Source organism: Mizuhopecten yessoensis, unplaced genomic scaffold (assembly GCF_002113885.1).
Source record: "Mizuhopecten yessoensis strain PY_sf001 unplaced genomic scaffold, ASM211388v2 scaffold11059, whole genome shotgun sequence".
NCBI classification, from domain to species: Eukaryota; Metazoa; Mollusca; class Bivalvia; order Pectinida; family Pectinidae; genus Mizuhopecten; species Mizuhopecten yessoensis.
The window spans coordinates 1,814,308-1,832,578 of NW_018408858.1; the positions used below are offsets into that span (position 1 = coordinate 1,814,308).

Consider the following 18,271-nt stretch of genomic DNA (forward strand, 5'->3'; position numbering starts at 1 on the left):
CGGTGTCCGTCAAGGGACGCAACTGCAGACAGGTTGGTCGCACGCTACAAATGAATTGGGTTGACAAGGCCGTTTATTTTACATCTGGCAACAACACTTGTCGGTCCTACCTAGCTGTAACCACTTAATCTTTTATTTTAGGTTATACATTAAAAAGACTGTTAAAATAGTCAACTCTGACAAATGACCTTTTAGGTGCTCCATCAGTTAAATAAAAATATATTTAAGAATTAAAATCAGTGCTGAATATTCGTTTTTAAGGATGTCTTGGCTCCATGTAAGTGGGAGAAATCCCATTAAAAACAACACATTCACCCTCCCTTTTCGATTTGATTTGATAATTTTTTTCTAATAATATACATTTAAATTTAACTTTTGCATTTCTTCACATCCTTGCTACAAAAGTTTCACAGATAAAAATGAAAGTGCATGTAGTCAGGAACAGAAGTAAGACCATGGAATTAGCTGATCTAAGTCTGTGGTGAGACAAAAAGTGTAAAAAAAACGTTTCCGAAATAAAATCTACATGAGCTTCATCAGTTAGATAACACATTCTGATCAGCTAGATAACAAAGTCGATCCATTGGATTTAAAATAGTAAAATCAAAATCAGCATATTAAGATATGGAGAGGAGGTGTTTTGCGCATATTAAAAACAAATATATATATATATTAAAAATTAATTTAATTTTCACATTCAATAAACTTCGTGTTTTCTCCGTTAAAAGTTGTAAGGAAGACAAAATAAAAAGCGACGTTATCAGAAATGAAACACCACCTAAATGTTGGTCTAGGTACAATGCATGCAGATTTTTGTATTAAATACAGAATCAAGTTAGATATGGAGGATGTAAATTATATCTACAAGCAGTCGTAGACAGTAGGATGTAAAAAAGAAACCTGATGTTAATTTTAGCAAATTTCAGAATTTTATTATCAGAGAAAATAGTAGCAAATGCATATTTTGGAAAGATGTGTTTGTATGGTGCACGAAGAAAAACATCTGGAAAGAACATGGTAGAGTGTATATTTTGAGAACAGTTTGCATATATTGTTTCGATATATACCGCTATAAAGCATATTTAAAATCAAAGCGTGTTATACATGTAGAGGGAATGGTACTAGAAAGGAATTATACCAACGATTGTTTATCTTCTCAAATACGAGACAACAATTTTGTTTTATAGATTTTTAGAAATGGAGGCAATCCTTTAAGATCAGAACTAAACTTTCTTCATTTCCAGGTGTTATTTATCGTAACGATGTTCACACCAAATGTATCAAGGTCAGATATGTTTGTGAGCAAACTTCAAGTTATATGCGCCAATTTACAAGAAAATTATTCTTAAATGTTATATACTAAGCAAAAATTTCACCACTAATATTTTCCAAGAAATTGAGAATAAGACAACATCAAATTACTGAAAATAGCAACGGAATGTAGTTTTACACTGGTTTGATTGTAGTATTGCAGAAAGTGTAAAACAATTTTGCGACACCAGGGAACAATATTCCAGCATTTGGTTTACTATTAATGTAAATTAGATGCTAGCAATCAGTTAATTTGATAGAATGAACATGTTAAAACGTCACTTTGTATAATTGTCATTTCACATGAAATGATCTTACAGTAGAACATCTTTGCACACTTTCATCCTTACAAAAGGCATGGATTTAAGTTCACTAGCAAATAATTATTGTAAGAATCGGCTAAAGGCCTACATATGTTTTGGAGACAAAGGGAAAACTCAAATCTTGCAGTATGTGCAATGTTTTTTTATAATCTTGAATTTAAGTACGAAGCATTCGTGGTAAATACACTCTGCCAGGATAAAAATCTTACGAAATACGAGTTATGGTATATCAGAACGAACTCAAATTAGAACAAACAAAATGTTATTACTCAATTTATTTTATATTGAAAACACAACATGCAAATTGAGAAATATTCAAAACCACAAGACAATCACAATGAAGATATTGACGAGCATAATACACGTTGCCATTGAAAAAACAAGAGATCTTATTCATGTTCCTTTCCCAAGGTAAAACGTGTCATTGTATAATAGTATAAAACACACATTGTTATTAGCTATACTACAGTAAATATATCAAATAGTATAAACGTACAAATGATAAACATTGAAAGATATAAATCCAGAATGATATAACGAAAAACTACTTTAGAAATATAACAAAAGTTCCAGGTAGTATTATCAAGAGAAAAACACTAGAAATATAAAAAATGAAATAAAAAAGTGATGCAGAAAAGCTAAATAACGATTATTATAAAGTGTGGAGTTGACAAAGGAAACACAATCTTTTGCTACAATAAATGGTCTAGGATTCCTTACACAACACAGCCCAAAAGAAATAACAACAATAAATTAACAGATATGTATGGTAGTATAATTGTGACTACCAGATGTCAAACTCTCCGTTTATATATATTAACTGTTACAGAGAGACTATATATGCATTTCGTACGATCATGTAGTGGATAAAAGTAGGTCCATTAATTCCCAACACAGTAAACAGGTAAATACATTGTAAAAAAATGAGTTTGATTATTCCTATATTTACAATGGGATTTCGAGGTTGGTTTGATTATGTCATAACAGTTTGGAATATTGCAGTAAACATATTATATTATATTATAAATTGTTTAAGATATTGACATTATGTCACGTTCGTTCATCCACATGCATTTGGAAACATTAACCTAAACTTTAAATCTACATCAAGCAGTTCAATAAACTGAGTTTAACTTCACCAAAGAAATGAACTAATGAAATAAATGTACCAACACTAATGAAATTATATCATGTCCAAATCTCATATTACACCAGGGGATGCGCCTTTCCCAGGAAGACACTGTAAGGCGCTAAGATGAATTTTTGGTCGGTGTTCGGTTTCATCACGCCAAAGAAATCTCCGGTAAAAGCGTCAGTTACGCTGTAACCATTGACGCCGAGAAGGTCAAGCGTAGAGCCCTTCACAACGATCTACAAAGGATCAACGACAGTGGTCATCTATATACCTTCACAACGATCTACAAAAGATCAACGACAGTGGTTATCTATATACCATATGAGTAGTACCTTCACAACGATCTATAAAGGATCAACGATAGTAGTCATCTATATACCATATAAATAGAAACCTTCACAACGATCTACAAAGGATCAACGCCAGTTGTCATCTATGTATACCATATAAATAGATACCTTCACAACGATCTACAAAGGATCAACGACAGTTGTCATCTATGTATACCATATAAATAGACACCTTCACAACGATCTATAAAGGATCAACGATAGTAGTCATCTATTTATATGGTATATAGATGACCACTGTCGTTGATCCTTTGTAGATCGTTGTGAAGGGTTCTATTTATATGGTATATAGATGACTACTATCGTTGATCCTTCATAGATCGTTGTGAATGTATCTATGTATACCATATAAATAGATACATTCAGAACGATCTATGAAGGATCAACGATATTAGTCATCTATATACCATATAAATAGAAAGCTTCACAACGATCTACAAAGGATCAACGACAGTGGCCATCTATGTATACCATATAAATAGACACCTTCACAACGATCTATAAAGGATCAACGATAGTAGCCATCTATATACCATATAAATAGAAAGCTTCACAACGATCTACAAAGGATCAACGACAGTGGTCATCTATGTATACCATATAAATAGATACATTCACAACGATCTATGAAGGATCAACGATAGTAGTCATCTATATACCATATAAATAGAAACCTTCACAACGATCTACAAAGGATCAACGACAGTGGTCATCTATATACCATATAAATAGATACCTTCACAACGATCTACAAAGGATCAACGACAGTGGTCATCTATATACCATATAAATAGATACCTTCACAACGATCTACAAAGGATCAAGGACAGTGGTCATCTATATACCATATAATTAGATACCTTCACAACGATCTACATAGGATCAATGTTAGTGGTCATTTATATACCATATAAGTAAATCCCTCCACAACGATCTACATAGGATCAATGTTAGTGGTCATTTATCGACTATGTAAGTAAATTCCTCTACAACAATATACAAGTAAAGGATCAACGTTAATCAATCAGCTAGCTACATGTCTTCGATTTTACTATGACATTTACCAGGGGTGCATAGAGCGAAAGTGAGCATAACCCCTGTATGGTCAAGGATCTTGGTTATTATTCTTAAATAGGTGACGTGTAATATGGAGATCTTTGCCTAACTGCAATTACTGTCAGTCGTTTATCTGGGACTACACCAAGAATCTGTCTGACAGTATACACTTCTACCAATTAATCTACTTGTTTATCAAGACAGCTGAAAGCCCCACATGTGTTTGTGTAAGATTTGGAAATAGATCCAACATTCCAAAACGAATAGCACTGCACCATACAAGTGTTGTGTCCTTCTATGTGTTTTGAGATACTAGACTACATTAAATCCATCAGATCCATTTGAAGTAATTTACAAAGGAGTCACACATATTGTATTACAATGTATCTGGATCGCTTAACAAAATCCTACAAAGGAGTCACACACATTGTGTTACAATGTATCTGGATGGCTTCACAAAATCCTACAAAGGAGTCCCACACATTGTATTACAATGTATCTGGATCGCTTCACAAAATCCTACAAAGGAGTCACACATATTGTATTACAATGTATCTGGATCGCTTAACAAAATCCTACAATGGAGTCAAGCATATTGTATTACAATGTATATGGATCACTTAACAAAATCCCACAAAGGAGTCACACATATTGTATTACAATGTATCTGGATCACTTAACAAAACCCTACAAAGGAGTCACACACATTGTATTACAATGTATCTGGATCGCTTAACAAAATCCTACAATGGAGTCAAGCATATTGTATTACAATGTATCTGGATCGCTTCACAAAATCTTACAAAGGAGTCACACGCATTGTATTACAATGTATCTGGATCGTTTAACAAAATCCTACAAAGGAGTCACACACATTGTATTACAATGTATCTAGATCGCTTCACAAAATCCTACAAAGGAGTCCCACACATTGTATTACAATGTATCTGGATTGCTTAACAAAATCCTACAAAGGAGTCAAACATATTGTATTACAATGTATCTGGATCGCTTCACAGAATCCTACAAGGGTGTGTGTGTGTGTGTGAGTGTGTCACACACACATTGTTTTTACAGTGTAACTGGATCGCTTCACAAAATCATACAAAGGAGTACATTTAGTTATAGGTGTCATAGAGATCTACAATGACGTCAAGTATACTTTGTTTTGCATACTGTATCTTTTAGCAAATTTTACAAGTAACTGTGTGTATCTTACGTTCATGTACAGCGGAGTTTAAGCGTTATTAGTCATACATACGTTATCCTGTTGTTATTTGTTTATCACTTCACAGAAATATAAAAATGAATTTAGTATTAGCACTCATATATACAATGTACTATAGTTATAAGTCTTCAATGGTACTTGGAAAACAGTCAAAGTTCTGTTCAAACATGTTTGCTACGTGTATGTTGTACAGTTTTTCCAGTAAAAAACTCTATTAAAACGGAGATTATATGCTAGATTTCCTTAAATATATCTATCTGCTTACATGAGTTTCTGATCCTCTATTAGCAAAGTTCAATACAGCGAAGGCGCGACTTCCTTTTGGCATCATTGGTTTTACCCAAATTTGACGTAATTCTGACTAAAACAGCATTCATCCTCTGTAATTTCTTATTTTCAAACCAACGCTACTGTAAATATTACACACATATACTACGCTAGTTTCTCAATGTATGAATCCATCCACATAAAAATGTTTAATTCCTTACTATCAAAACTCATACCGGATATAGCGTATACTCCCTTAATGTCAAAACGAATACCTTCTTGCTGTTAAAACGAGAGTCTTATTACCCTTTGAAAACATATTTTCTTCATTAGAGCTCCATCTATAAACATTTACTCTCAGATATAATATAACATATGTCTAGTCAATGTGCAAATAGAAATAGATATTGTAAAGCATTACGTTCAAACATTGCATATCGTCATAATTCAAATATATAGGTGTTTACAAAAGAACCAATTGTACAGCCTTACTGTGACTTTAAAGGTGCAAAACATAGCAACATTTATCATTTATCACCCTTAAAAGTAAGAATGCTTATACTAAAATGTTGTTAAAACCCAAAAACTGCAAACACCTAATACAGGTTACAGTTTCCCTATCGGAAACTGATTGGGTTCCGTTATACTTGTAAGCGAAATATTTGACCAATCATGGCGAAACGTCAAATTCAAAATTTGACGGAAATTCCCGACTGGTTCCTATTGGCGTTTTGTCGCTTGACGGACTTGGTAACATGACCTTTTAAAATGGCTGTTTCACCATTTAGTAGCGTTAGGGTTTTTTTCAATTAACATTATATACAATTAAAAAAAGTGTATTACTTTTTTTCTCGAAAATAAACATAAGGATTAAAACGCAACTTCTTAAAATATTTAGGACTGTGCCAAACATGATTTTGTTTATCAAAGAATATATTTGAGTATTACTGCACTGAATATCAATATGAGGTTGAACATATACATTTCGATCCTTGTTTTTCATCTTGTTTTGAATAAATACTTACAGAGTTGAAAGACACCAACCCAACCTACATTCTTTTTTCAAAAGGGAATAATCATTACCTGATGCATGTCTTTGGATAATTGACGCAATCCATATTACAGCGAAACCGTTGCCAAGACAACCAGCCCACGGGCGGCGTTCTGGCTAACCCGTTGTCAAGTCCGGAAACTGTACCGATGACGACTAGAATAATCAGTGCGATGACCATATTTGTCGCTGGAAATATCAATTCATGCATGAATATATGCTTGATATAGCTTGTACTTATAGTAATCATGTTTCCTAGCTGGAACACGAGTTACTGTTATGAAACTCTACTTCATCTGAAATGTTTTGTATTTTAAGAGCCATTTAGAGGCAAACATAGGAAAGTTAAGTGTATGACTGACAGCCTATTTTATCGAGTATATAGCAGTGCATGATTTATTCGCCATTTAAAACGAAGCCAATCCATGCATATCCATTTAAATATTTTGAGCAGTCAATCGAGACTAGACCAAATTCAAAATGCCTTGTTTGTCTCTACTAGCACTGAGCTCAAAAAAAAAATATTGCTCCTCAACCCTATATTAAAGTGTCGCAGGGCAATGTGATACCTAGTGTGTAGATGAGTGTCAATGTCTACCTCGTGTTATGCAACACAGGTTCAAACCTTTTTGCTGATAGTCGACAGTATATCAACACAAAGAAACTAAATACAAAAGAATATATACAGAAGACTTCCTCCTAATTATAAAGCGTACAGGTTGTTATGGATCATGTTTCATATATTCCAAAACACGAACACACATACTATATATCTATATCTGCTGATCGTCATGTATAACATTGCTACATTAATACGTTTATTTTACTTCCTCCATATCAGGTACTGTAGCCCTACACATATGTGTATTAATACTTATTATACTGTTATTATAAAACTACAGACTGAATTAACAAACTCCAGTGTAAAATTATCGTACATATTGGCGTGATCGTACATAGTTAAAATGGAAATATATCTTTTTCAAACAACCTACACTGATCTTAAAAGAAATGTTGTATTGACTGTGAACCCGAAAGATCTATATCATATTAAAACTGATATCTATGCATAGACAGACTTGCTGTACACACACACATATATATAAGGACAGCCTGCCCTATGGGTGCCTGTCGTGCATCCCGGTCATATGACCACTCAAAATACTATACCTGTGTGTATGCTTCCGCTAGTCTCAAATCTGTGTCGCTCTGTTTGTAATGCGACTTAAATCATGTTACTCTGATGAACGAAAAGGGCCCAAAAAGGGAGAAAAAGAGATTAAGAAATACTGTTTGAAGTAGTTACAAGACACTAATTGTCAACGTAATAAAAGGTTAAGAACAAAAGACCAAACCTATGTATAATCGAAATGGAAATAAACAAATAAAATTACCCATTGCAAACCCACAAGGCCACATTGACACATTTGCCAGTCGAAAAATTGTAAATTCTAACAGTCGTCTTTATGAAGCCAAAAATCTGTTCATTAAACAAAAAGATAGGCATTTGTGTTTTAAAAGCCAAAATATGCATTTGAATCATCTAAAACATTGATGAATGAGCTAAATACTGAGACAGGTAATTTCCCGAGTATAACATAGATTATACATACATGTAATTTGCATACTGAACATCAAGCAAAATGTAATAATACTCTGACATTGTAAAACTGTAAGCATCATTTAAATCGAACCCTTGGTAGACAGACGTGGTTCATGCGACCAGAACGACCGAATTCTAACGTGATGTTTGTTTGTTAATTCAATAAAACCAAATGAACATTTCTAATATAACACCGTCAATTTAAGTTCATTGACGACATTTTGGTTTCATTACCTCCATGATTTGCTATGATAGTGAAATAGCATCGTGTGTGAAAGGGACGATTTGTTTATAAAATATCAGTTTGAAGTGCGCTCCGGGCGCGGGTCGCATATTTCCCGCATATTATAGAGGGACGGAGTTCTGACGTTAATCGACGACAGACCGATATGAAAAAAGTCGATAAAACGTCAGAATAATTCGGACTAGTTCTGGTGTCTGTGTTCATGTACATTTCATATCATATACACTGTCATATCCAAGGGAGGGCTCAGAATGTTTTCTTAACTTTCTAAACAGAGATCTGCTCTTTAGAGGTTTTACTCACGTTCAAATCTCGTTTTGCTTTACTGAAACAAAATTCTACTACATTTAACAAGCTAAGAATAGTTTATTAGCAAGCATGCATATGAAAAATGTGTCAAAACGAAATACCCATTGTTTGCAGTTTTTAATTGGATCAAGTTGATTTTTGCTATACATGCTTTTAATGTCCAATATTATGAAAATATGACATATAACAGTGGGAAATTGGTGTTTATTGTTCATTTACATCATCTAAAGCCCTTTCGTTTTTGATCCTGCAAAACGTGAAAAATAACGATAAACAATATGGCAAAAAAGCAAAGTGACACCCAGTTTTTGACTGTGTAAGAGGAGAAACAAATTTTCTTTCACTCCAGTGCATATTAAAAAGGTTAGTTATCAGGACTATTAATCAAGTGTTAAATTAGCAAAAATTTAGGAATAAGGATTTAAAAATAAATAAAATGAAAGGTGTGAGGGAGCTTAACTGCTTTATCTGCTATATCTTGAATATCAGGTAAAGAAAGATTTTTTTACCTCAATAGTTCAGATGAAAACACTATACCTAAAGATTGTGCAAACGTTCATAGATTTCTGAAAACATTCTTAAAAGATATAGTATTAATTGTATTCTGCCTACGATCGACAAAATTGAAAAGAAATAATATAGTATTACCTGTCAAAACAGAACCAGTAAAATAAATGATAACAATACAAATAAATAGCTGCTTGTAGATATACAGAATAATAACAATAATATACAAAGCTCATCAAAATTGTAAATAAATTGTAAATGAATACAAATAGTGCAGCTGCACATATTGAGGGAACTGAAAATTGAAGTAAGCGTTTTCATCCGACAATAACCCCAACATGAACAATACATTATCGACAAATACGAAACAAACATTTCAGTCAGTTAAAACTGACAGAATTATCATCAAAATCCGACGTTTGTATAAAATAACTTTACTGTTTCTGAGTTTTTAATAAACAAATCATATGTGGTCCATCAACCCGATTATGAATATTATCACCAATCAGTCAATGGTGTCTAGGGCAGCAAATGTAATTATTCGTTCTGGCAGAGAAGATTTGCTTTATATATACTAAACATTTAATATCAGTTATACAGATTTGAAAAATAACCGGTTTATTCCGATGGCATTCAAACGCTGCAAACATAAAACGAGATTCAATGTTGGCCCCCTTTGTCTGTAGGTACTGACAGGAGATGTAGATCCTTTATCACACATTATACCAAGAGATGGGCTATTCCCAGGAAGACACCAGAAGGTACCACGGTGTATTTAAGGAAGGTATTCGGTTTAATTACTGTCACAAAGTTTCCTGTGAACGCGTCAGTGATGTTATAACCACAAACGTCTTGTAAATCCAACGAAGATCCCTTCACAGAGACCTACAAATAAATAATGATGTTGTTTAAGTAAATGTTGTGATCTCCTTCTCGGTACTAAGTATCACCTAAACTTAGACTTCGTCTCAAGCTGAGCTAAAACGCAGTTTTCCATACGTTACAATAGGTACTTTAACTCATTCACCCCTGAAATTTCATTATGAACTATTCCTACCTTTGAATTAGAAGAGTTCACATGTGTCTGTAGGGGCGAATGAGTTAAGCTCAAACTCAACTTAGGGCCGACTCGAAATTATTTTGACTTTGTGGCCTTTTTATGTATTTTGTTTTGTGTGTTTTTCCCTGATTCATGAAATAATTATTTTAGATTGTTTTTCGATCATAAATTTCGGACCCTTTATTTTGAGAAATCGAGATCAGGAATCCAATACAATAATCCAGAAATCTTCATGTGTTTTGCATGATTTAAGATAAAACAATTTTATCAAAATTGTAATGTATCAACGTTCCATATACTCTATGTCTTACATGTAAAATGGCATGCATAAATGTATTTTCGAATATAATCTTACCAGTGCTCCTGAGCCACCGTTTGCAAAATTCACTAATGCAAACGCAAAATTGCCTTTTGGTGAGATTGGTTTTGACCATACTTGAACAGTTCCCATCTGCAAGAAACACGTAATTGTTTAGTTATAAGAGTAAAATATTCATTTAATGGACAGCTTCTCTGCTAGATTAAAAATTCATGTTATATCCCTGATTTTAATCAGCAGATAATTATCATCAAATAGATATGACATATCAAATACAAGTAGAGTTCATGTTTCAATAGTTACTTCGGGATGTTAACGATAATTCATGCTGTTTCAATTCATGTACTACTCAGACATAAAAATACTTGTGTGTATTTCATTTACAACATTTTAAACTCTCAAAACCTCTGCTAATATGACTAAATTAGACAAAACAGTCAGCTGTTGTAACCTACTGTTGAGATTAATCTCCCCTGAATCCCTAGCGGGTCTTGATTAATGGAGATGACACGCTTGTTCTGAAGTATGGCCTTTGACTCCGGTCGAATATTCCTCAGATCGTTTGACATGAAGAGAGGGGCAGCGAACAAGGCCCACATAGCCATTTGGACCCGTTCCTGTTCGATGCTCAATCCAAAGTTCCCTATGACGAGCTGTGACAGAAAGCAACGATGTTACGACTAAACACGAATTATCAAAGGTTTAGAAACTTGTATTACTGATCTCCCAACATTTTAACAGGATGTGGCACCCGCTTTTATGTACTAGTGCCAAGTTACTTGATTTTAAAAATGAAAAGAACGAAGAAACTGTTAAAACCTTCCAAGACTGGTGTTTGTTTAACGACACGAGTTAGTGCAAAATCCATATATAGGTATGTTAAATATATAGGCATATCTACATTACATGTACCTGGTTATATTTTCGGACCAACCGGCTATCCTGATAACGTTAAAAGAACACTGTATTTTTGACATGTCATTCATAACGTATGCAATGTAACTGATTTCTCAGATCTGAACATCACCACTTAATAAACCTTATAAGGTACACAATATTTAATTTAAACATATGTATTGGTTGTTTCAAAAATGGTGATAGATCTTGGCAACTCCTTTGTACTATGCTAATATCGTGTAGTGATGGAAATAATTTAGGATTAATAACGGTAATTTATTGCAATAATACTTTACAATAGAAATATGTTTTTTAACCCAATGTTCTATTCTTAACCATGAACACTGAAACTAATCTGAACCGTAACGGTCAGATAACTTTAATCAGAAATGCAAATTATCTTAAAAATGGAATCACCGGCAGTGTGAATAATTGACATATCAATCATGATTAAAACTACGACAACCGTTGAGACATCAAAACAACAGAAAATGCGTCATGCACCTGCACAAAAAAATACAATTCGTACCATGTCGGGGTCGTTAAAATTACCAGGTCCGGCGACGCCACTGAAATTGTACTTGTCCTGGCCGTAAAAGTTGATGACTGACGTGACACTATCCCAGGAGTCGTCGATGTCATTAAAGATCCTGAAGATATTACAGTTCTCGGCGACTGCCTTATAGTCCGGCTGCGCATGACAACGTAAAGTTAAATATATATATAAAATCAAAAAGTACCACAACGTCACGACACAAGAAAAAATATATCACAGCGATAACTCACAAAGACAAAATATATCACAGCATCCAGATCTCGTCAAGAATCAAGATTTTACTTGTATATATCACACAGTTTTATCGTATTTTTTCAATACAATGTACATGAAGAGATTTTAGTGAAGGATTTCCAATGTATGACGTTTTAAGTTCCTTTTATGAATATTAAATCTTTTTTTCATGTATGTCCAAACAAAAGAGAATGTAAAATTGTTTTAATCTTCAAAGGGTTAACATATTGTTTTGCTTTACATGTATACATAAAGGGCTGAATGACTGCAATTGTCAACTTACTCTTGTAGGAAACCGTGGACTCAAATATTAAGATTAATACGTAATTGCCTTTGTTGTGAACGAAAAAAATGGACCATCCTTAGTGATTTATTTTATTCTATTATAAATTTATTTACTGCATTCGGACAGGTAGGATTTGTACTTACGTGTTTGAGTTGTAATGGCCACTCACAGGTATACAGAATGGGCCTTCCAGTTAAATTTAGAAATTGCCGCATGATGGGAAAGCCTGTAAAATATTTAATAAACAAATGACCAGAGGAGACAGAACATCATGTAAGACTAATTAGTTATTGTGTTTATACTTTATTTCACAACTGGACATTAAACGACTCGTTCAAATGTGGGAAATGAACAATGGCGGATGTAGTCCCTTTTTTTAAAATTGAAAGACAGTTGCAACGTTTCGAAAGATTATCTCTCTCGTTTAATAGACAACACATTTCTCGTCCCCAAAAACATTTTGCAATAAACAGTATCAATATTTCATTAAGAGACTAACTCTTTACACACATCCCTTCCTTTGGTGGTATCTTAATACAGATTTACTTGTAGTGATTTACATTACAAGTAATCTACCAGCGTTCAGCTAACAGTTGCCGGCTGTGAAGTATTGTTGTTTTTAGTTTATTGAGAGAAGCAATAAACAAATTAGATATAGAAAACCATATCAGCTTGACCGACTTTCAGAGAGAAAATTCAATCTTCTTTCGAGTTGAGTACACTATGACATTAAGGAAACAATGCATTAGTCACATTCACGAAGAAAAGTTCCACTTCCGGGATGGTTTTATTGACTTGATCATTGCTCCATTATCAATCGTAAGATAAAACAACAAATAAGGCGCAGCACTGATAAAACGTCTTAAGTTCTATTCCGTATGCCCTTTTCAACTGTTTTGCATATTTTTGTTTTCAAATACTCAAATTTCGAACAGCAGTAATTCTGTAAAATGTATCGCGAGATGTGATTATTCAAAAACACTTCTGTGGAAAAGGACAAAGAAAACAAAACAAATTGATAAAAACAATGGAAATAGTATATCTTAATAACTTACATCCTCGATATCCAGGGGTTACGCTCACTTTCGCTCTCTACACCCCTGGAATATGTCATAGCAAAATTGAAGGCACGAAGATAGCTGTTTGATTGGTCTCAGATAAAACGAACTGGCCAATCGCTAGGCTGATATTTTCCAAATTTACCGTTACGTGACCACGAGATTCTTTTGAGGTATATTAAAGGATCGAACTAGTCATCTTGTCTCATTAACAAGGTGGTACTCACCGATCCTTTTTCATATGACATATTCCAGGGGTGTAGAGAGCGAAAGTGAGCGAAACGCCTGCATATCGAGGATGAATAACTTAATAATACTCTTTACCTCAATACAGCCAGTACACTTACTTGAAACTAGTCATGCCACCTATTCAAACATTAAACATTTAAATTCAAGACAGTTAATCAAGTTTGCTATATTTCATTCTTTTTGGCACCACATATGGCTCTGGTCACTATATGTAACTTACCAACAGGTACGTCGGATCTGGCAGAGTTACATCCATCAAACTTGAGGCTGTCGACACCCCAAGAGGCGAAGGTCTGCGCATCTAGCTGCATATAAAACTCACTCCCAGGATATCCGGCACATGTTTTTGTCCCAAAGTCCTCGTAAATTCCAAGCTTCAGTGATTTATTATGCATCTAAATAACGATAAGATTGAGTTATTTTCTCTTTGTTTGTAGTCAGTAGTATGTACATATAATATGCCTTATAATACACTATTTAATTTGTACATATGATATACCCTATTATACAATATATAAAGACACCCCTTGCAATGCTATGAAGAAGAACAACATCATATGCAATTAAATCAGTTGCTGCCCTTTATGCTTTGTATCTGGTCCCACTGAATCATGAACATTTCTGACATAGAGATTTCTTTTTAAAATTCGTTCTAATATATGAAACCATTCTATTTGTATGTACGAAACACAACGTAATGATACTCCAAACACGTAATGATGTGAACAAACTTAATAAACTGTAGCTATATATGACAGGTTATTAATATCGCGTATATCTGACGTGAAAGATGTGTATTATTTTCTTTAATATGACCAGGTGTTTTACACTTCTTTTCAACTTCGCCCGTCATAGCCTTACATAGTCGGCGAGAGCCTTTATTCCACTTGGAAATCTTTTCGGGTCGGCCTGGAGACGACCCTGTGCATCACGTGTCTTTGCTAACCAACAGTCATCAATGTTGACGTACTGATATCCTAGGGCGGCGTAACCCTCGGCAACCAGTCGATCAGCCATGTCCCTGTACAGCTGCTCACTGACAAATGATACACCCTCGTTTAATATCACGCTCAATCAGTTTGTCATGTTAGTACCGTATACGACTCTAATATTTCCGTATGTAATTATCATGATTTTTGCAGGATTTTTAGTCGTTATTCTAACTTGAACCATCATTATTTTAACTTTGAACAAATTTGCATCACCCATTAAATAAACCTTTCGGGTATTTTCATTGCCTGGTATATCTACACAAAACCTGTTTTCCCGAAGACGTCTAAACTGATTAAATACAGTATTACGAAAGCATGTGTTTGTGCGAATTGCATTTCCTTTGTGTCCTCAAAATGCTTTCAGAATTAATTTTAAAGAAGGATTTTTATTACTTAAAAATATAGGACGCATTTGTCTTGGCTCCAAATAAGATAACTTGACGTTGTAGATATGTTAACTAAGTGAAAGTTTGCTAAGCTATGTGGTTAAATTTCCACTTTTCTTTCTAAGACATTGTTTAATGAGACAAAAAAATTAAATACTTGTTTTAACCATAAATCATTCAGAGAGGAACTTCGTGAAAAGTAATTGTAAATAAGTAAGTGTCAAATGAATAGCCCTATAGTACAATAGCTATCATGTATAGTCTACACCATTATATAGTATATACAATGTGCATAATGTTTCTATCAAACGCATTCATTTGATTGCAAATGATATCCATAGAAAAACGGAAAACAAATATTTAAATATCTTAACAAAATGGTTTGAAGATTTAATCTTCCGACATAAGTATCCTTTTTCAAAATTACGTGACCAACAGGAAAACTATATGACCGGAACGAAAAGTATCTGTTTTTACAGCTATTGTATCGGACATGTAGATACCGGATAATGCTACATCAACAACTACCGTCTACATTTAGATATTTAAATTCCTCATCTAATTATAGGACATATACCTTATGCAGTTTTTCGGATCGTTCTCACAATCCGTATTGCATCGAAACCGTTGCCATGACAACCAACCCATTGGAGGTGTTCTGGCCAGACCGTTGTCAAGTCCACACGCAATTCCCATGGCCACAATAAGTACCAGTATGGTGATCATATCTGTAGCTAGAAAACACAAAACACACTGATTAAATAGTTCAGTAGAGATAAATTTAATTATAAGAGCCTGGAAAATATTCCATTAGCTTCATTTAAAAAAAAAAAAAAAAAAACTATTTTAGAACACTTGATTTTCAGCCACTCATAAAAACTACACACTGTATACAAACACGGCCATAACAATCTAATTCCGTGATATAACTTACCCGTTTTCTGTTTCATGTCTAAATTATACTGAATAAAACAAACACGTTTTATGTGACACGCAATACCGAGGGACGTAAACTCTCATGCATTACAAACCATGATATTTATATATACTATTGCTATCCAGAACTCAGGTGTATTTACTTGTGTACTTTTCAACTGAAAAGCAAGGTTACACACGGTTTACGGCAAGCAAAGTATCACATGGTGTCATGGAGCATGACCGAACGATATATCAAGCCTGTTTACATAAAATAACATAATATTCTGCAGACTGAGTGATTGAGTGATGTGCGTAAGGTAGACAGTTTTGTATTTAAGATTTATATGATGTTTTCAATTATTTTAACTGCAATGTTATGCTAATATAAATATCCGATTTCACGTCAGTTATAATAGTCGCACCGGACACTTTAGCCCAAGATGTTTTATAACATCCCTCGATATCACCGTTATCTAGCTGAAAATCACACGGTTGGCCTAACCTGTTTATATAGGAGCTCACACAACACACATATCAAAGTGATGTCCCTCTAAACGATGTAGTATCTACCTACTCATCTGTGTGTTTACTTCCACCCGTGACCCAAATCCCGGTCTTCGCAGTCGGTAGTCATGTGACTATATTCGTAAGTCATGTGATTTAAGTCACGTGACAATATTTGTACGAAAGAGGCCACAGAGGGGACACACGTTACTCGATCTATCATTAATGTTTGGTCGATACTAAACCAATATATGAGTATTTAAGGCATCATCGTGGTAATTCTATTTTCCATTAGGAAACATAAGAAATGAAATATTAACTTGAATTTGTTTTAACCAAACAAAATATGAATTTTGCACTACTCATAATGACAAAAATAATTTTCAATATTTTTTAAATTTCAAAATCAAAAGTTTACTACATGAATTTATATAGATATACATCAAAACACATTTTCTTATCTGGTATATTAACTACCATATGTTGCTTTAATAATACAATATAAACTAGTGTAACATAAGCTAAATATTAATATCAAACTTATCAACCTCATCCGCTTGAGTGGATATTTCTCATGGTAAGTGAGAACCATAATTAACATCAACCTAACTTTGTTATCATAAAGAAAGGTAGCATAGTATTGTGTCTGATTTGCACAGACGATCATAAAATGTTTACTGAACCTCTATATATCAACATGTTTGTTGACCTAAGCATAATATGTTTTTGTAGATATATAGATAATAAGAAGGGATATGTAAAAAAATGCATAGCATCTAACGAAATTATTATCATATAACCCCGAAAATTGAAAATAAATAAATTTACTGACAAAGTTTCTGGTTGAAAGTAAAACATTACTGTTTTTTACACAATCAGGCGAATATCGGTCGGTATGTTCATCCAAGGTTATCTATAAGTTTCGGACAGTCAAATGTTATATACCTTACTACATTTGTATAGTGATACACAAGTTTGCAGGCAATGCGACACAAAGCTCTGTACCTAACAAAGGGATACCAGGTAGTATAGGACGTTGCATTACCATAGTAACCAGAACTCTTTTTGGCGGAAGCTCATTTGTTGTTATGTATACTAACTATTTATATTGACGAATTGAAACAGTAACGGTTTCCGATCATGTTAATGTCATTTTATGCCAATGCTATTACCCTGACCTCGATGTTGTTTTGTTTACCATTTTTGTTCAGTTCAAGTATTTTGAAGGACAATTGAACATTATACGGGATTAAATAAGTAAAATTTTGCGGAACATATAATACACATGATAGGAACAATTGTTGGTATGTAATGAAATCAGCACCACATGTTTGGGTCTATCTGTCTTCTCAGATTGCACTCGTTTATTACCTGATTGAACGCATATGTGTGGTTTATGACATACCTGACCAATCTTACTAGGATGAA

At 33.8% G+C, this 18,271-nt stretch overlaps 1 protein-coding gene across 3 annotated transcripts; it reads right to left on the minus strand.

Annotated features, from left to right (window-relative positions):
- Positions 1-8,968: 8,968 nt before the first annotated feature.
- LOC110465170 (alpha-N-acetylgalactosaminidase-like) lies at positions 8,969-16,978 on the minus strand. Of its 3 annotated transcripts, none has more exons than XM_021520821.1 (9): positions 16,918-16,978; positions 15,999-16,155; positions 14,905-15,079; positions 14,264-14,438; positions 12,880-12,962; positions 12,190-12,351; positions 11,219-11,416; positions 10,800-10,895; positions 8,969-10,269 (listed from the first exon to the last, which is right to left on the minus strand). In XM_021520821.1, exons 2-9 carry the CDS (start codon positions 16,145-16,147, stop codon positions 10,105-10,107), a joined length of 1,203 nt encoding a protein of 400 aa, XP_021376496.1. In that variant the 5' UTR covers positions 16,148-16,155; positions 16,918-16,978; the 3' UTR covers positions 8,969-10,104. The 3 variants fall into 3 exon arrangements, with proteins under 3 accessions (XP_021376496.1, XP_021376495.1, XP_021376497.1); XM_021520820.1 differs by having other exon boundaries at positions 16,914-16,968; XM_021520822.1 differs by lacking the exon at positions 16,918-16,978 and adding an exon at positions 16,842-16,907.
- Positions 16,979-18,271: the final 1,293 nt, after the last annotated feature.